The sequence below is a fragment of the Phyllopteryx taeniolatus genome, chromosome 12 (genome assembly GCF_024500385.1).
Source record: "Phyllopteryx taeniolatus isolate TA_2022b chromosome 12, UOR_Ptae_1.2, whole genome shotgun sequence".
Classification (NCBI taxonomy): domain Eukaryota; kingdom Metazoa; phylum Chordata; class Actinopteri; order Syngnathiformes; family Syngnathidae; genus Phyllopteryx; species Phyllopteryx taeniolatus.
Genome location: NC_084513.1, coordinates 10,148,935 through 10,164,577, shown reverse-complemented (window position 1 = coordinate 10,164,577; position 15,643 = coordinate 10,148,935). Strand labels below are relative to the sequence as shown.

At 41.9% G+C, this 15,643-nt stretch overlaps 1 protein-coding gene across 4 annotated transcripts in view; it reads right to left on the bottom strand.

Annotated features, from left to right (window-relative positions):
- Nucleotides 1–340: 340 nt before the first annotated feature.
- The window catches only part of lrch1 (leucine-rich repeats and calponin homology (CH) domain containing 1), a 43,977-nt gene continuing 28,674 nt past the window's right edge, over nucleotides 341–15,643 (bottom strand). Inside the window, exons 13-19 of one of the 4 annotated variants that reach the window (XM_061791587.1) lie at nucleotides 15,035–15,071; nucleotides 11,277–11,346; nucleotides 10,659–10,778; nucleotides 7,694–7,803; nucleotides 7,135–7,272; nucleotides 6,982–7,059; nucleotides 341–5,125 (exon numbers count right to left, since the gene is read on the bottom strand). In XM_061791587.1, coding sequence (XP_061647571.1) covers nucleotides 4,850–5,125; nucleotides 6,982–7,059; nucleotides 7,135–7,272; nucleotides 7,694–7,803; nucleotides 10,659–10,778; nucleotides 11,277–11,346; nucleotides 15,035–15,071 — 829 coding nt within the window. In that variant the 3' untranslated portion in view covers nucleotides 341–4,849. The remainder of the gene's footprint in view (nucleotides 5,126–6,981; nucleotides 7,060–7,134; nucleotides 7,273–7,693; nucleotides 7,804–10,658; nucleotides 10,779–11,276; nucleotides 11,347–15,034; nucleotides 15,072–15,643) is intronic. The other 3 variants (XM_061791589.1, XM_061791588.1, XM_061791590.1) reach the window with 3 other exon arrangements.

The window sequence follows — 15,643 nt, the reverse complement described above, 5'->3', positions numbered from 1 at the left end:
ATCAATGCAAAATTGGTCAGACATGTCTCTTGTGACAGGACATGCGAAAAAGTCTTAAAGACCCATGCCGGGAATCAAACAGGAAGTTGGACATTTGGGTTTGAAGCAGACATTTTGGGCAAATTCCTGGGCTCATACTGTTAGAAAGTTAGGGGGGGAGAAATCGCCCCAGACACAAGTGTCACTGATCAACAATTCAGTTGTTTATCATGATATGATGCATGAAAAACTCAAGAGACGCATGCCTGAAACTCAAAAGAAGTCGGCTGTTTCAGTTTAAAGCAGCCATTTTGAAGAAGGCGCTGAAGTGTGTTTGGGAACAAAAAGGCAGACAAAAGACTGCAGATATTTTTTTTTTAATTGCAGTGATAACAAAACACTCTTTGGATGTACAAAAAGCTCCACAGCAGTTAAGGCGCATCAAAGGGACTTTTCATGCATCAACAACAACAATGAAAACATCCTTAATCAAAAATATTTATAATACACTTGCTCCCCGTCGGATAAAAAAAAAACGTGAGCGTACTCAAGTTATTTACACTTTCTTTTCATAAAAGGTTTTTGTTAACGTCACAGTCAAAAACAAAAAGAAAAGCAAAAAAAACAACAAAACATAAATAGAAAAGTTAAAGTGCCGATAAAGTCAGTTTGTGTTTATTGCTGTAACGGAGCCAAAACTACTTTCCAGAGGGAAACAAACAACCACTTTGGCCCAAGCGTGTCAAATCCAAAAGGTAAGCAGAGCTGCAGTGTTTGCTCAGATTAGCAGCATTTTTAATAATGGCCGCTCGCTCACTTTCCACACTCAGGACAGATCCGTCACTGAAACGAGACAATTTCACCCTGGCGAGAAATATGATGTAAACATGTCTATGTAGATTTCTTGATCCTTGGGGGATTTTTGACAAAAGCATGACATAGAAATGTTTACTACGACAAATGGGATCTCTTAAATTGTGGGGGGGGGGAAATGCAAAAGTTTCCTTTAACATTTGCAATATTTTGGATTTTAATATTTTTGAACAAATAATCCTCACGTGTCTATATAGAATCATTAAATTGCATAAATAACATTTTTCAAAGGAGCAAATTATTTGGAAAGCTCTTCCTGCCACCCAGTCTGGCAGGATGAGATATTACAACATAGTGATTAAAAAAAGAACTGGTAGCCAGTTCGCGGTTTACTTAATGACACCCACCAGCTAAAATGTACACTCTTAAAAATGATTGGTCATGGTCGCGCGTTTGGAAGAACATCGGATCATTTTCACTTAAAGCCGACCAAAATGTTACAAAACATGCTGGCTCAAAAAGTCCACAGAGATGCGACATATGGTTTAAAAAATCCACACAATTCTAACAAAAATATATTAGCCAAAAATAGTTCTTGAATGTACGCAAAGTCCTGTTATAAATATATTTTTGTTGCCGATTAAATACAAACGCGAGCAAAACATTTTTATTTAAAAGTCGACAAAGGTGGCAAAAATATTCTAAATGTTGTATTAACCTGCGAAATACTGGAGGAACTAAAACCCTAACTAGCGGATTATTGACCTAAATCTCAAACAAGACACAGCGAAGCAGGATAATACCGCAAAATGGCATCCTGCAAACTAGATGTAGTCTCGGGATTCCGTAACAGAAAAGCCGGAATTTCATTGCCTGGGATATTTTAGGATGCTTTACTTAAAATTCCGATATATATATATCTCACAGTGTCTCTGGATTTCAAACGGCCAGATTTTTTTTTTTTGGTGTGTGCAAGATTAAAACAGCGAACGGCTCCCAATGTTAGCGTTTTTTTTTTTTTTTTAATGGTACCAAGCCTGTGGAAAGGAATTGCAATGTAACATCTAAAATTGTCAGTCGCCCCAAAAAACTCCCATCATGTTTTCCATCATGCGATGATCCTCACGTGTGCTGTCCCGGTCTGGAGGGCTTGTGGTCCAGGAGGGCCTGGACCATGACGCTGACCTTAACGAGGCCTTTCTCCTCCAGGATGTGGTGCGGGAGACACAGCTTGTCCTGGGAAGGCAAGGCGGGACAAAGAGGACAAAAAGTGCGGCACGTGGTTTAGACAAGTGTTTAGAAGACATCCAGAACAAGAGAGCCACTTTTCCGCTGGTGCCTTTCAAGCAGAGATTCTACAGTGGTGCAATTATCCCACTTTGTAAGACTCATCTTCTGTTTTTAAACCACACCGTTCAAACTGGGGATTTTTTTGGTTGAAATTGTTTTTAGGTTCTAATTGGGGCAATTTTCAGTTTCACATTGGGGCCATTTCCATGTCTAAATCAGGCTATATTCAGGTTGACCTTTTCATGTTGAAATTTGGGACTGTTCGATGGAATTTGTGATGCTTTCAAATTGAAATTGAGGCAGTTCAAATTGGGGACTTTTCAGGTTGAAATTTGGCAGTTTTCAGGTTCCATTTGGGGCCATTTTCAGGTCCTAATCAGGCAATTTTCAGGTTTGAACTAACGACTTTCCAGGTTGAAATTTGACTGGTTGGGGGTTTAAAAGGTTGAAATTTGGACTCTTCGATTTACAATAATTGGGGGGTGTTTTCAGGTTGAAATAGGTCCCGTTGTCGGGTTGAAATTGGAGCCGATTTTCGGTAGAAATTGAGGGAATTTTTATGTGCATATCTGGCTTTTTTTCAGGTTCAAAGCAGGGATTTTCCAGATTCAAATGAGGCAATTTTAAGGTTGAAGCTGGGGCCATTTTCAGGTTAAATTTGGGCAATTTTAAACTTGGAATTGGGTCATTTTTCAATTATAAATTGGCAGTTTTCAGGTCTAAAATAGGTTATTTTCAAGTTCGAACTGAGGATTTTCCGAGTTGGAATTTGGTTGTATTTAGAGCTACAGTATATTGGGTGGTTTTAGGTTGAAATTGGAGCCGTAATGTTGAAATTAGGTATTTTCAGGTTGAAAAAAAAACAGGTTTGTCTGGTTCAAATTGGAGCCATTTTTCGGTTGAAACTAGAGTCATTTTCTGGTTAAATTTGAGTTGTTTTAAGCGTGAAATTGGGTCTGTTTTTAGGATGAAACAGGTTATTTTTAGGTTGAAATTTGAATTTTTTAGGTTCAGATAAGGCTGTTTTCAGGGTGAAATGCCCCCCACACTCCATTGGCCCCACTTCAGGTTCAAATTGTTGGTTTTCAGATCACAATCTTAATTGTTTTTAATATCAAATTGGACTGTTTTCACTTCAAAAGTGGGGGTGATTTCTCATTGAAATCGAGTCTGTTTTCAGGTTTGAAATTCAAACACAGCACAACTTTCACTGAAATGCTTTAACAGCCCCACCTCCGGCAGCGTCGTCACAAAGAAATGGAAATGTCACCGTTAGTGTGTCGTTAACGTCCGTAACAGGTAGGCACAGAGGCATAAAAAAATAAATAAAAAAAAAAAAAAAGAAAATCACACAACACGGTTAAATCAAGGAAATAATTTAACATCTTAAGTAGCTAAACATACATATGGTTAAATATGGTTTCTTTGTAACACAAAGCTATCACGTAAATCACAGTTTCTTACTCTGCTTTACCGTTGCCAACGTTTCAAGTTTTCAAGGACATAACAAAGCACAAATTGTACATTTTTAAACCGAGCATTTTCATATGGCTTCTGTTTTCTATGAGAAACTAGCTCATTAGCTTAGCTAGAAACTATTCATCTCCGCAAATAAATTCTGGAAGAAAACAAATGCTTCGACGTGTCGAGATTTGAGCCATCAAACACAGGTTTTCGTACACAAGTCTCCAGCCGTTTATCCACTGTTTGTTAACCATTTGCTCGCTGAGATTCATGTTAGCATCGCTGCTAGCAGACGTTGCGCTGTTAAAATATTCTGGTAGGATTGTGGTAGATTAGCATTTTGTTGCTCAAATTTTTAAAATGTAAGCAATTAGAAAAACCTACAAAAGTCGACACGAGAAGAAGCTAAAGCTAAATGCTAACAGGGCCATGCTAACATGAGCTAGCGTTAGCCTTCTAAGAACATTGCAGATAATAACCGAGTGGTATGATTTCAATCACAAAATGAAATGTTTTCACGTTCACATTGGGGCTGTTTTCAGATTAAATGGGAGACGTTTTCAGATTTCAATTCGGACTGTTACATTAAATAGGGGGTGTATTCCTGTTCGAACTGGGGCACTTTTCAGTTTCAAACAGTTCAGTTTTTAGGTTGAAACTGGGACCCTTTTCAAGTTCCAGGTTGAAATTGGGAATATGCTCGAGTTCAAATTCAAGCCTGAAATTGGGACTGTTTACGTTCAAATTGTGACCGTATTCAGGTTAAAATTGGGGCCGTTTTCAAGCAGCTCGACGCTAGCGTGGGAAGCTAGTCAAGCATGTCATTGTCATTTCTTTGGACCAATAATGACAATAACTGAAAAAGGTGCGCACCAGAGATGTGAACCAGGCTGCAGCCGATCAGATCTCACAATCGACAGGTCATTCATTCTTCGTTTGAATTTCGGTTGTTTTCACATTACACAGTAGTAAGATATTTTTAGATTGGAATTGGGGTCATTTTCACATTCAAATTCAGATAGTTTGACATTGGGATCGATTTCATGTTCTAGTCCAAGGTTGAAACTGGGGCATTCTCAGGTTGAAATTTGGATTATCTTCAGTTTTGAATTTGGGCTGTTTTCAGATTGAAACTGGGCGGTTTCATGGTCAAATTTAATGTTTAAATTGGGGACCTTTTCAGGTTGAAATTTTGGTCCTTTTCAGTTTATAGTTGTGCGAACATGTGCAAAGAGAAACTCGTCCTATTGTTATGTGTGCTCCTGGGGAAGAAAAAAAAAATAAGTTTTTTGTTGAGCCGCGGTTACGTCAGCTCGCTCCACACGTAGACGGCAAAGAGCAACATCAGGCAGAGGACGTGAACCAGGCTGCAGCCAATCAAGTCCCACCACCGCCAGGCCAGAGGCGGGGTCTGAGTGGTCACCGAGACAGAGTCCTGCGACGGGAGGGCAGCGGCGGGGGGGCTTTTTTTCTGAGGCGGGATCCCCTCCGGCCGCTTCCCGCCCACCAGCATCCTGACCGTGGCGCACAGCGGCGGCAGGCGGCGCTGGATGATATCATACGGGGAGCACAGAGAACACTGGTGCCCCGAGGAGGACGATGGAGTGATAGAGGGATGGATGGAGTGATGGATAGATGGAGGAGGAGCGGGAACGAGGAAGTGAAAAAGACGAAGATGACGACGAAAAGGAGGAAAATCCAGGCGGAGAGCGAAAAGAGAAAGAAGAGGCACGAGGTTAAAAATTGAGCAAGGAAAGGGAGTTGGTAACCATGGTGATACAGACGGTCGTATCCATGGCAACCGGCAGGTATGCTGAAGGGGAGGATGAGGAGGTCCACCTCCTCTTCCTCCGGATGCAACCGGCAAGGAGAAGCAAGGCTAGCAGTGTGTTAGCACGGGTAGCTTTTAGCCAGCTAGCAGCACAGCAGGCGAGCGAGCTGAGTGTAAGCATGTGGCAGCTTGTAAGCAAGCTAGTGGCGCAACAAGCGACCTAGCAGCGTGTTAGCACAGGTGGCTTGTCGCTACCTGTTAAGCGGTTAATTCCGACTGCAGGGGTAAAGGCGGAAGTTGCAAACATCCAGCTAGCACAGAACAAGAGCAAACGTTTGATGACGGCATCTGAAGCTAGCAATGCTGATGTAGCATTTGTGCTATTGTATTTACTTGGAAGCACAGAGGAAGCTCACGTCCAAATAGAAAATAACAGAAAAAACAAGTCAGCACAAACAGGAAGTCCCCGCTCGGACGGAGGAAGCAGCCATGAGGCAAGAGTGACCTCCTGTGAGGAAAGCTGAGCGATTCTGGCTTTGATTCCCCAAAAAGGGTGAATGACGTCAAACCCTCAGCCTTCCCATCAGGACCGTGCCAAAAGCTTTAGCAACGCAAAAGAAATGCAAACGCGTTCAAAAGGCGTTTTGTGGTCTTTGTGCGACAGCCAAACGGCAGCACACACACTTCAACTGGGACGTTTTCAGGTTCAATTTATAGGTTCAAATTGGGACTATTTTCTGACTGAAATTTAGGACTGGAACCTGGCCCATTTTCAGCTTCGAATTGGGGACATTTTTAGTTGGAACTTTACAGTTGAATTTGGCTGGTTTTGGTCGAAATTGGGACAGTTTTCAGTTTCAGGTTGTTTTGGGCTCAAAGTTTTGGTCGTCTTCATGTTGAAATTTAGGTAGTTTCAAACAGGCTGTTGGTTCAAATTTAAGGTTGAAATTCAAGCCCTTCTCAGGTTTAAGTTGGACCCATTTTGGAGTTCAAAATGTAGCTCTCTTTTGGTTGAAATGGAGGGGGGGCATTTTGAGGTTAAAATCAGCGCTGTTAATCAGGTTGAAATCTCAACTGTTTTTTAGTTGAAATTGTCAGGTTGAAATTTGAGTTGTTTTGGGGATGAAATTGGGGCTGTTTGTGACTTCAAAGTGGAGCGGCTTTGTGGCTGAAATGGGGGGGAATTTTTAGGTTAAAACGAGGGAGGTTAATCAGGTTGAAATTTAAACTCTAATTTAAGGTTGAAAATGGGACAGTTTTGACATTCAAATTTGGGCCATTTTTAAGTTCAAATTGGAGCAGTTTTCTGGTTTAAATGGGGGGTTAAATTGGGGTTGTGTTGAGGTTGAAATTGGAGCCGTTTCAAAGCTGCAATTAGGTCTGTTTCGAAGTTCAAATTTCAGGTTGAATTCTGGGGTGTTGTAAGGGTCAAATTTAAGCTCTAAAATGGGGGGGGGGGATGTTTTCAGATTCAAATCCAGGTTGTTTTTAGGTTGAACTTGGGGCTGTTTCCAGGTTGAAATTGGGTCCGTCAAGTTGAAAGGAGGGCTATTTTCACATTGCAACTGGGCTGTTTTCAGTACATTGATTGGACTCTACATGTCAGGAACATTCAAACTTGAGAACGTGCCCAGTTTGCGCCGAGGGTTGGTCGTAGGCCTTACCTCGGGCACACCGATCTTCCGACAGGCGTCCAGGAAGTTCTCCACGTTCCGGCGACACTTGGCCATGCTGAGTTTGGGCTGTCGCAAAATAAATGTCAGTGAAGGATTCCAAAGTAGTGGTACATAAAAGCAAAGACGGGCAGCAGGGCGTACCACAGCGGGCGAGGGCACGTGGATGCTGCCGACTGAGCGCGGGCGAATGTGATTGGCCAGGTGGCAAAGCACTACGCCATCCATCAGTGAGTTGCCCAAGTCGTCGGGAAGAACCACCTTCAGGCGGCTCTCAATACTCTGCAAAAGAAGGGGGAGCATTTCCTTATTTCGAGTCCATATTTCTTTTTTACCATTTTACAGTTGTAATTAAAACTTTGGAGCAGTGAGGCAGCGTGGAATTTGGGACCTGAAACACCCCAAGAAATGGCCAAATTGACACAAATAAGGCTGGTTCAATACAAAATGGCAGACTTCCTGTGTCCTTCCAGGCATTTTTGGGGGTCTACTCATGGTGGACACGTCCACTAAATTTCATGTTGCTAAGACAAACTGTCTTTGCAACTGGACAGGGCCAAATTGACACAAAGTCTCTTTTCTGACTTTGCTTCTTTAGACGTTTTTGTTCATCTCCTCATGATAGACAAGCCTACCAAATTTCATGTTGTTAAGTCAAACTCGGTCCGGGGGGGAGGGAGGGGTACTAGGGGTCGCTACTTACATCTCTGAGCTGTTCCATCAGCTCTAGCTCTTCTCTCAGCTGCTCCATCTTCCTCCTCATGGTGAACTGAGGGTCCACACACTCCAGACTCTTGTGGCTGCGTAGGAACACTGAGAAAAAAAAGTAGAAAAAGTAGTTGTAGAAGTAAATTTATTTTAAACAAAATAACTCATTCACTTGCAGCCATTTTCAAAGCAGAGTTCCCCATATTGCAAGTCATTTCAGAGCATTTTCACTGATCCTTCGAGACCCACGGAATATTGTTCTGACAACATAATCACCAAACCTACCAAGATAAACAGCACATTTTTTTCACCAGTAAAAAGGTTTGTTTCTAGCTTTTTCCTTTCTTTAGTAATCTGCAGTAGAACATGGGTTGGTTTCACCAAAAACGGCAGTTTCTGACCAAAAAGTGGAGAAAAGTAGCTTTTTGTAAAAAGAAACCTGTCGAGCAGAACCATGATTTTGACGCAAATGTCTTTTGCTTTTGTGACACCTCAAACTATAAGAACAAAAATATGCTGTAGGAAGAGCTTCTGATGGTAAAATAGTAAATGGATTACACTTATATAGTGCTTTAACTACACCATCACTGTGCCCAAAGCACTTTACAGATCACACATTCACACACAAATTTGTTTATTGACGGATATACAACTATGAAATGCGCCCTGAGGGCTGATGACTCACCACATGGCTCGAGTTGAATGTGACTTTTTTTACATGGCATTTGCCAATCGCTACATGATCTACCTCATCTTTTCTCATGATCGGGCACAAACTTTGAACTACCTACCGTGAAAAATACTCTGTTTATACCTACATTGTCTATTCGAGTGTCAGGTGCCTAAACTTGTCCGACGTCCAACTTGTAGGCATTTCCCTCCCTCATAATCGACGTGACAAACTGAGCTTCATCGCTTAATCTTTATCCTCAACTCAGAAGCTGTACTGATCTCAAATCAAAAGTGTTCCAACACCGCCATCTAGATGGATCTGTACATCATTACAGTGGTTTACAAACCTGAATTTCAGAGACAAGCTGAGCCAGACTTCTACACCTACTGTTAGAAAACTGTACTTGACGAATATATACGCCGGTGGCAGTAAACGTTTGGATTCCAGCTGACCAATATAAACGGCCACTGCAGTGAAGGAGTTCAGTGCAAATTGTTCTACCAGGCAAAACTAAACATTTTCATTGCGAACAAATATAGTGTTTTAATTGCCACTGACTTTTAGTGCACTTGTTTGCACCCCTTGCATTGTCCTACGAACGTCCCGTTTTTCCCACGGTGAACTGAAATGGGGCTGCCGGGGCTGCTGGGAACATAGTGTGAATGTAGTCAAAAAAGACACGTCCCACTTTTCCTTGAATGGACCAACACCTTCACTAATGAGGTATGTGTGTGTGTGTGTGTGTGTGTGTGTCTGAGTGCGTGCGTGTCTGAGTGCGTGTGTGTTGGAGTAACAAAATTAAACATGATTAAAGCGAAACGTCAAGTCAGTTGCAAATAGCAGAGACTTAATAGACCTGAAATAGTGTCGTCGTTGTCCCCCCCGTGGATCATCTCTTGATGACGCACAAGCACACAGAACATTTCCTGGTGATTTCACACGCCTCGAGGCTTGGAACCATTGCAATCTATTAGTTGCTACAATGTCACGCTAACTAACTTGTGGCGTTTTGTGCAATTTTTCCCAACTTTTAGAAAAGAAATTGACTTCTATTTAACAAATACGAATTTTTCCTCGCGGCACAGTGATATTGTTAGCCTAATAGCATGTGTTTGTTTCTTGTTTTACAAAACATTGAAAAAACAAATATGCTATTAAGATCACGATATAATACGATTGGATTATGATGAGCCGGCACGGTGGATGGCTGGTCACCACAGTTCTGGGGACCGGGGTTCAAATCCGGGCCCCGCCTGTGTGGAGTTTGCATGATCTCCCCGTGCCTGCGTGGGTTTTCTCCAGGTATTCCGGTTTGCATGGTAGGTTAATTGAAGACTCTAAAATTGCCCATAGATGTGAATGTGAGCGTGAATGGTTGGTTGTTCATATGTGCCCTGCGATTGGATGGTGACCAGTTCAGGGTGTACCCCGTCTCTCGCCCGAAGATAGCTGGGATGGGCTTCAGCACGCCTGCATCACTAGTGAGGATAAGCTGTACAGAAAATGGATGGATGGACTTTTTCCTCAAAAAAAAAATCCTGCGGAAAAAAACATTTTGAGCCTTTTTCCTTAAAAACAAGAATAAATATCTTGAAAAAAGTTTTTTTTTCCCCTCTACATTTTTCTTCAAGAAAATGCATATCATCCATAAAAAAAAAAACCTTCAGGGTCGTAAACCGTGGACACCCCGTAATCTTTATACCACCTTGTCTATGACCAATCCATAATGGGTCCTGACACGTCAGTTGAGAATCGCTGGTTTAGGATATGATTATTTGCAAACTGCATCATGTCGCCAATGAAACGAACAAACAAACAAACAAAAAAAACAGCAAAGTGATCTATCAAAGTACTGATTGTAATTCTTGGCTACCTGTCCATGACCAACTTTTTGGGTCCCGTCCCATCATTTGAGAATCAATGGTTTGGGACATGATTATTGGCAAATTGCATGTCCTGTAAAAGCTAAGGATAAAAAACGGTAATCAAATCCGAGGACCGCTTGTCATTTTTTTACTCCCTATCTGTGACACACCGATAATGGGTCTGTGACCAACCAGTTTAAAATCACTGGTTTAGGACATGATTATTGGTAAATTTCATCATGTCCTACACAAGCCAAAGAAAACAAACAAATCAGAGGACCGCCAGAAATTTTTTTTTTGGGTCCTAACCCATCAGTTGAGAATTTCTGGTTAAGTGCATGATTACCAGCACATTGCATAATGTCCTGAAAACAAAGGTGATCAAATCTGAGGCCCTGGGTTTGCGTTGGTCCGAAACCTACCACGCTCCGGCACGCCTCCGTTGCCGCGGCTACGGCGAAAACCACAGAAGAGCGGCGGGGCCTGTGAGAGACGGGAGGGGGAGGGCGAGGGAGGGGGCGAGCAGGGCAGCGAGGACGGGGCTATAACCGGGGAGAGGGGGGGTATGCAAGCGGGCAGGTGCATTGTGGGTAAAAGTCCATGCGGCGGATCATCGCAACAGTCGTAAATAAACGGGTAAAAAAATAATCAAAAGATGTCAAAATGGGAGACGACAACACAAGACAGCACACATAAAAAAAACAAAGATTCATGTTAGCATCACGTTTGCTTTATTAGCGGTTTGCAACACGTCACATGCTAAGCAAACAAAAGGCCCTATGGAGGCAAAGCGAGCAAGCACAACAAGTGTTTAGCATATTAGCGGCGGCAGGGACCGGTTAACTAAGGCTAGCAATTAGCGCAGTTAGCTAGGATTTGCTACTTTACTTCAACCGATTTCGCAGAGACGGCTTTACTACAACATAGACGCAACAAAGGTTTACGATGGAGTATGGTTCAAATCACTTTGATTGGACTCGTGTGACCCCATATAACATTTGTACTGGCGTATTTAATATAACATTTGTATTAAAACTCACCTGAGCGAGGTTTCAGTCCAAATGGTACGCTGGAGAGTGCGGGAAATCTGCCATCAGACTGGTCTAGTCGCTATGGTAACACAAATGTAAAAAAAATCAATGAGTTTTCTGGCAAAAGAGACAGACACTAACACACCTAAAAAATGGCTGCACGCACAAACCACACAGCTGTGCAACGCTGCAAAGTTAATCTTAAAATGGCACATGGACTTGACCCTAAAATAGCCACTTCAATGACTTCCTGTGTATATTTTGGCATGGTTTCTTGAGACTTTTTTATGGGTTTACTCACGATAGACATATGAAACAGGCTTTTGGGGCTCAATAAAATAAAATAAAAAAACATTGAAGGACTCCTGGAAATGGCCAAATGGGCCTTAAAGCTGAAATAGCGACGCTTGCATTCATTGTCTCCAGGGATGATCATCATGGCAGGTTCAATTCCAATGAATGGGAGCAGATGATGAGGATAACCTCAAAATATCCCCCTCTCTTTTAATTTTCACCCACATCCCCTCAGATCACGTTGATGTACTGTGCTTCCCAATGATAGTAATGGGGCACGGGCGTACTACTGGCTGCAACCCTCGCAGGGCGAAGGGCTGTAATGGGGAGGAGAACTAGGAAGAAAAAAAAAAATCAATTCAAAGGAACCAGCCAGGGTAACTTTTCGCCCTGCCCGTGGCTGCTCGCAGCGCAGCACATCTTTACCGGACGCGAGGGCGCCGACGGCTCTCTGAAGAGGATTGAGGCGGGAGGAGCATATCAATGTTGCGCAAATGAAGCGAATGCGCGTTCAGTGTGCATAAATAACCCTGCGATCAAACTCCTGCGAGGGACACAAGTCTGAACGTAGCATTATGGAAGAGCGCGACATCGCAATGAATGCTTGGTCGCCCCAAGCTTCGAACACTAGTAGACACCGTCACATGGACTAGGTCTCCAACGAATACTAGAATATTTCGAATACTTTGAATACTAAAAACGCTTGAGGAATTTTCTCTACCTCGGGATTCCCCTTATTCAACTCACTCACTGCCAGCCCTCCCAGTTTGATACTGTATCTGTAATTATGTGTGTACGACGTTAAGAGGGCGGGCGGGGTGAGTAGTGTGACATAAGTGCAAGGGAAGGTCAGTCTGGGAAGACCCTGTTGGCATGAGTTGTGGCTGACAGAAGCTCATAAGTTTGTGATGATCTTGTGTTGCTGCGAGTTCAATACAGTGACTGAAAGTGCACTGGCCCAATGCTTCCTCCTTGACCACTTCAGAGGGCATTACAATACTCTTGGTCTATACAGTCGCTGTTATGTCATGTTACAATCGCGCACACTCTAGTTGGCCATATCATGGCCAGTGTACTACCATCGTATCATCAAGTGGCTACATTTGAGTTAAATACTGCGGTGAAAAAATAAATAAATGCGAGTGGCAAAGTTTGTGAAAAAAGTTGATTAAGGTAACATTTGTGTTTCCTATCGAGGTGTCTTCATTTTCATCTTCATTTTAGTTTAGTAAGTGTGGTCTAAGATCATAAACCCACAGCCACGAACCTACTGTATTATGTCACATCCTAAAATGCTAGCTGTGAAGTTTTACAACAGGTTCCTTATCCCTTGTCAATTAATGACGTATGTTTTTTTTTTATATACTTACAAGAAATGCTAAGAATGTTAAGAAGAAAAAATGCAAACTTTAAACTGAAATTTGTTTTCTTGCTTCATTGAAAATATTTCTCAACAAGAAAATACAGTTTGCCGCTCAATGTGAATTTACGAAATAAAACAGTTATCTAAAAGAAGAAAAACAATTGGTCGTTGATTTTTAAGTGAAATGGCTTAGTTTTTCATGTGTATTCATAATTGGTCTTTAACGAAGCAAAACTATAATTAATCCGAATACTGGATTATTCGATAAATGTTTGAGTAGGATATTCGAATACTAAAATATTCGATAGCTGCAGCCCTAATATGGACCAATCAGAGCCAAGCTCTTTTCCATATTTTGAATGAGCGATCCTATCAGAGCAAAGCTCGTTTACATGTCGCATAATATTGAGAAATCGGACGGTCTCAAATACTAGGTGGAAAAGACCAACTAGAATGGCTTGAAAAAGGACATTTTGGGCATTTCCAACCAAAATTATCAAGCAAACCCAATAAAAGGACACCAAAGATTCTAAACATTCAATTTACCAAAAAAAACAACAAAAACAAACTATGTACCTTAAAATCAAAATGGAAGACTTCCTGTGTATTCACAGACATTGCTTCTTGAGACTTATTGGGTGGGTCTAGTTATGATGACTAAGTTTGATGTTGATAAATGAAACTGGCTTCAGGGGCTGAATTGTAGCAAAAATTGAAGGAGTCCTGGAAAAGCCCAAAGAGACTTTAAAATGTCCACTTCAAATCAAAATGCCTAACTTCTGTGTCTTTCAGACATGGCTTCTTGAGCGCTTTTCATTATGTCTATTCATAATAGACACACCTATCAAATGTCCTGTTCCTTTTATCCCTGACGCTTCGGCGACGACACGTCAGGGATAACCTAACCCTGCTAGATATTGAAAATTCCAAGTTTTCTGGGGAAAAGGGGCAAAAGCACTTATTCACAGGACATTTTCTGACCCTTTTCATAGTCAAAAAGTCCAGGCAGACATTTTGAGGCTTAGGTGTTAAAGGGTTAAATGAGAGACCCCCTGCAAATAGCAAAATTGACCCTAAAATGGCCACTTTAACGCAAAATAGCTAACCTTGTGTGTCTTTTCCGGCATGGCTTCTTCAAACTTCTTTGGCCTACCAAATTTCATGTTATAAAGTGAAACTAGATTGCGAGGCTGAATTAAAAAATAAAACTGGTGTTCACACACAAAGCAACAAAAAGCCAGTCGGGTTCTGCGTCAAACACACAAACCACAGCAGACCAAACCATGTCAGTAAACTGCGCGTCGGTTTAACCGAACGACATGATGGCGGCCAGCTCGACAGACAGGATGCCCAACCTACTGCAGGTTGCACCACGTTTTTACCTGGATGGACAAGTGCCACTCGTACTGGCGGCATGCGAGCTGGGCCTCAAAGCGGGCCTTCTCTAGAATCATCTGTCGCTTCTTCTGGAACTCATAGCCACCTCCCACCTCTTCCTCCTCCACCACATGCTGCAGCAGGATGCAGTTGAGGCTTTCAAAATAAACTTCATGGGCCAATTCATACTGATTTATACCCAGTTTACACAGCCTTTCATCAAAGTGCCATTTAGACAAAAATAGTGCAATGCTTACAATCTGACTGCCTAACATGCCATCGTTCAATGTTGCATTTCCTAACCCTGTAAAACCAAACAACTCGTATGTAAAACTGAATTTACGTCATCAAGAACTCGACACATACTTCCTTAAATATGTCCACGCCCGTTATTTCTCGTTAACTGTGCAATCAATGTGACTTTTCTCTCCCTTTGTAGGACTTGCTAGGATTAAGGCTTAAATTAAATTCATTTAAGAGATTGCAGTTCCAGTACACTCACCTGTTATTTATTTATATTCACGAAGCATAATACAATTTCAGTATAATTTTATAGTGATGTGAAAAATTTGGACTTGTCTGTTTTTGAAGAAAATACATACTTTTGAATAAAATACTTTTTTTTCTTCCCAAATGTACCTATTCATTGTTTAATTGATATGAATTTAGAATACCTTCCATACAAATTCTAATCATTCATAATAATTAATACATTCAAGTTGTGTGAACATACCTTTGGTGTGGTGACGTCATCATCGCTGTCCTGCCCGCTGAGGGGGAAACAAAAAGTCCCATTAGGACGTGCCACAGAAGCCTTACCCACAAGAAATGCGTGATGGTAGACCATCCATCCATCCATCCATCCATTTTCTGAGCCGCTTATCCTCGGGTCGGGTCGCGGGCTGCTGGAGCCTATCCCAGCTATCTTCGGGCGGGAGTTGGGGTACACCCTGAACCGGTCGCCAGACAATCGCAGGGCACATAGAAACAAACAACCATTCACACTCACATCCACACTTAATGGGAAATTTAGAGTCCTCAATCAACCTACCACGCATGGTTTTGGGATGTGGGAGGAAACCGGAGTGCATAGCATCACAAAAAATATAGATTTGGTCAGGAAAGTAGTAGTTGCCCATGGAAATGATGTCGTTTTGAAACACTATTTGGTCACAAAAGGCTACATTAAACAGCGAAAATTGAATAAATAACCCTAACCCTACCCGAACAGGTAGGTATGTTTTTGTTGAATTTACGCCACTTAACATTTTTTGAAAAGCCTATAAACACACCTAAAACAAGACAAACACATTTAATAAGAGAGAGCAAGAACAATGGATAG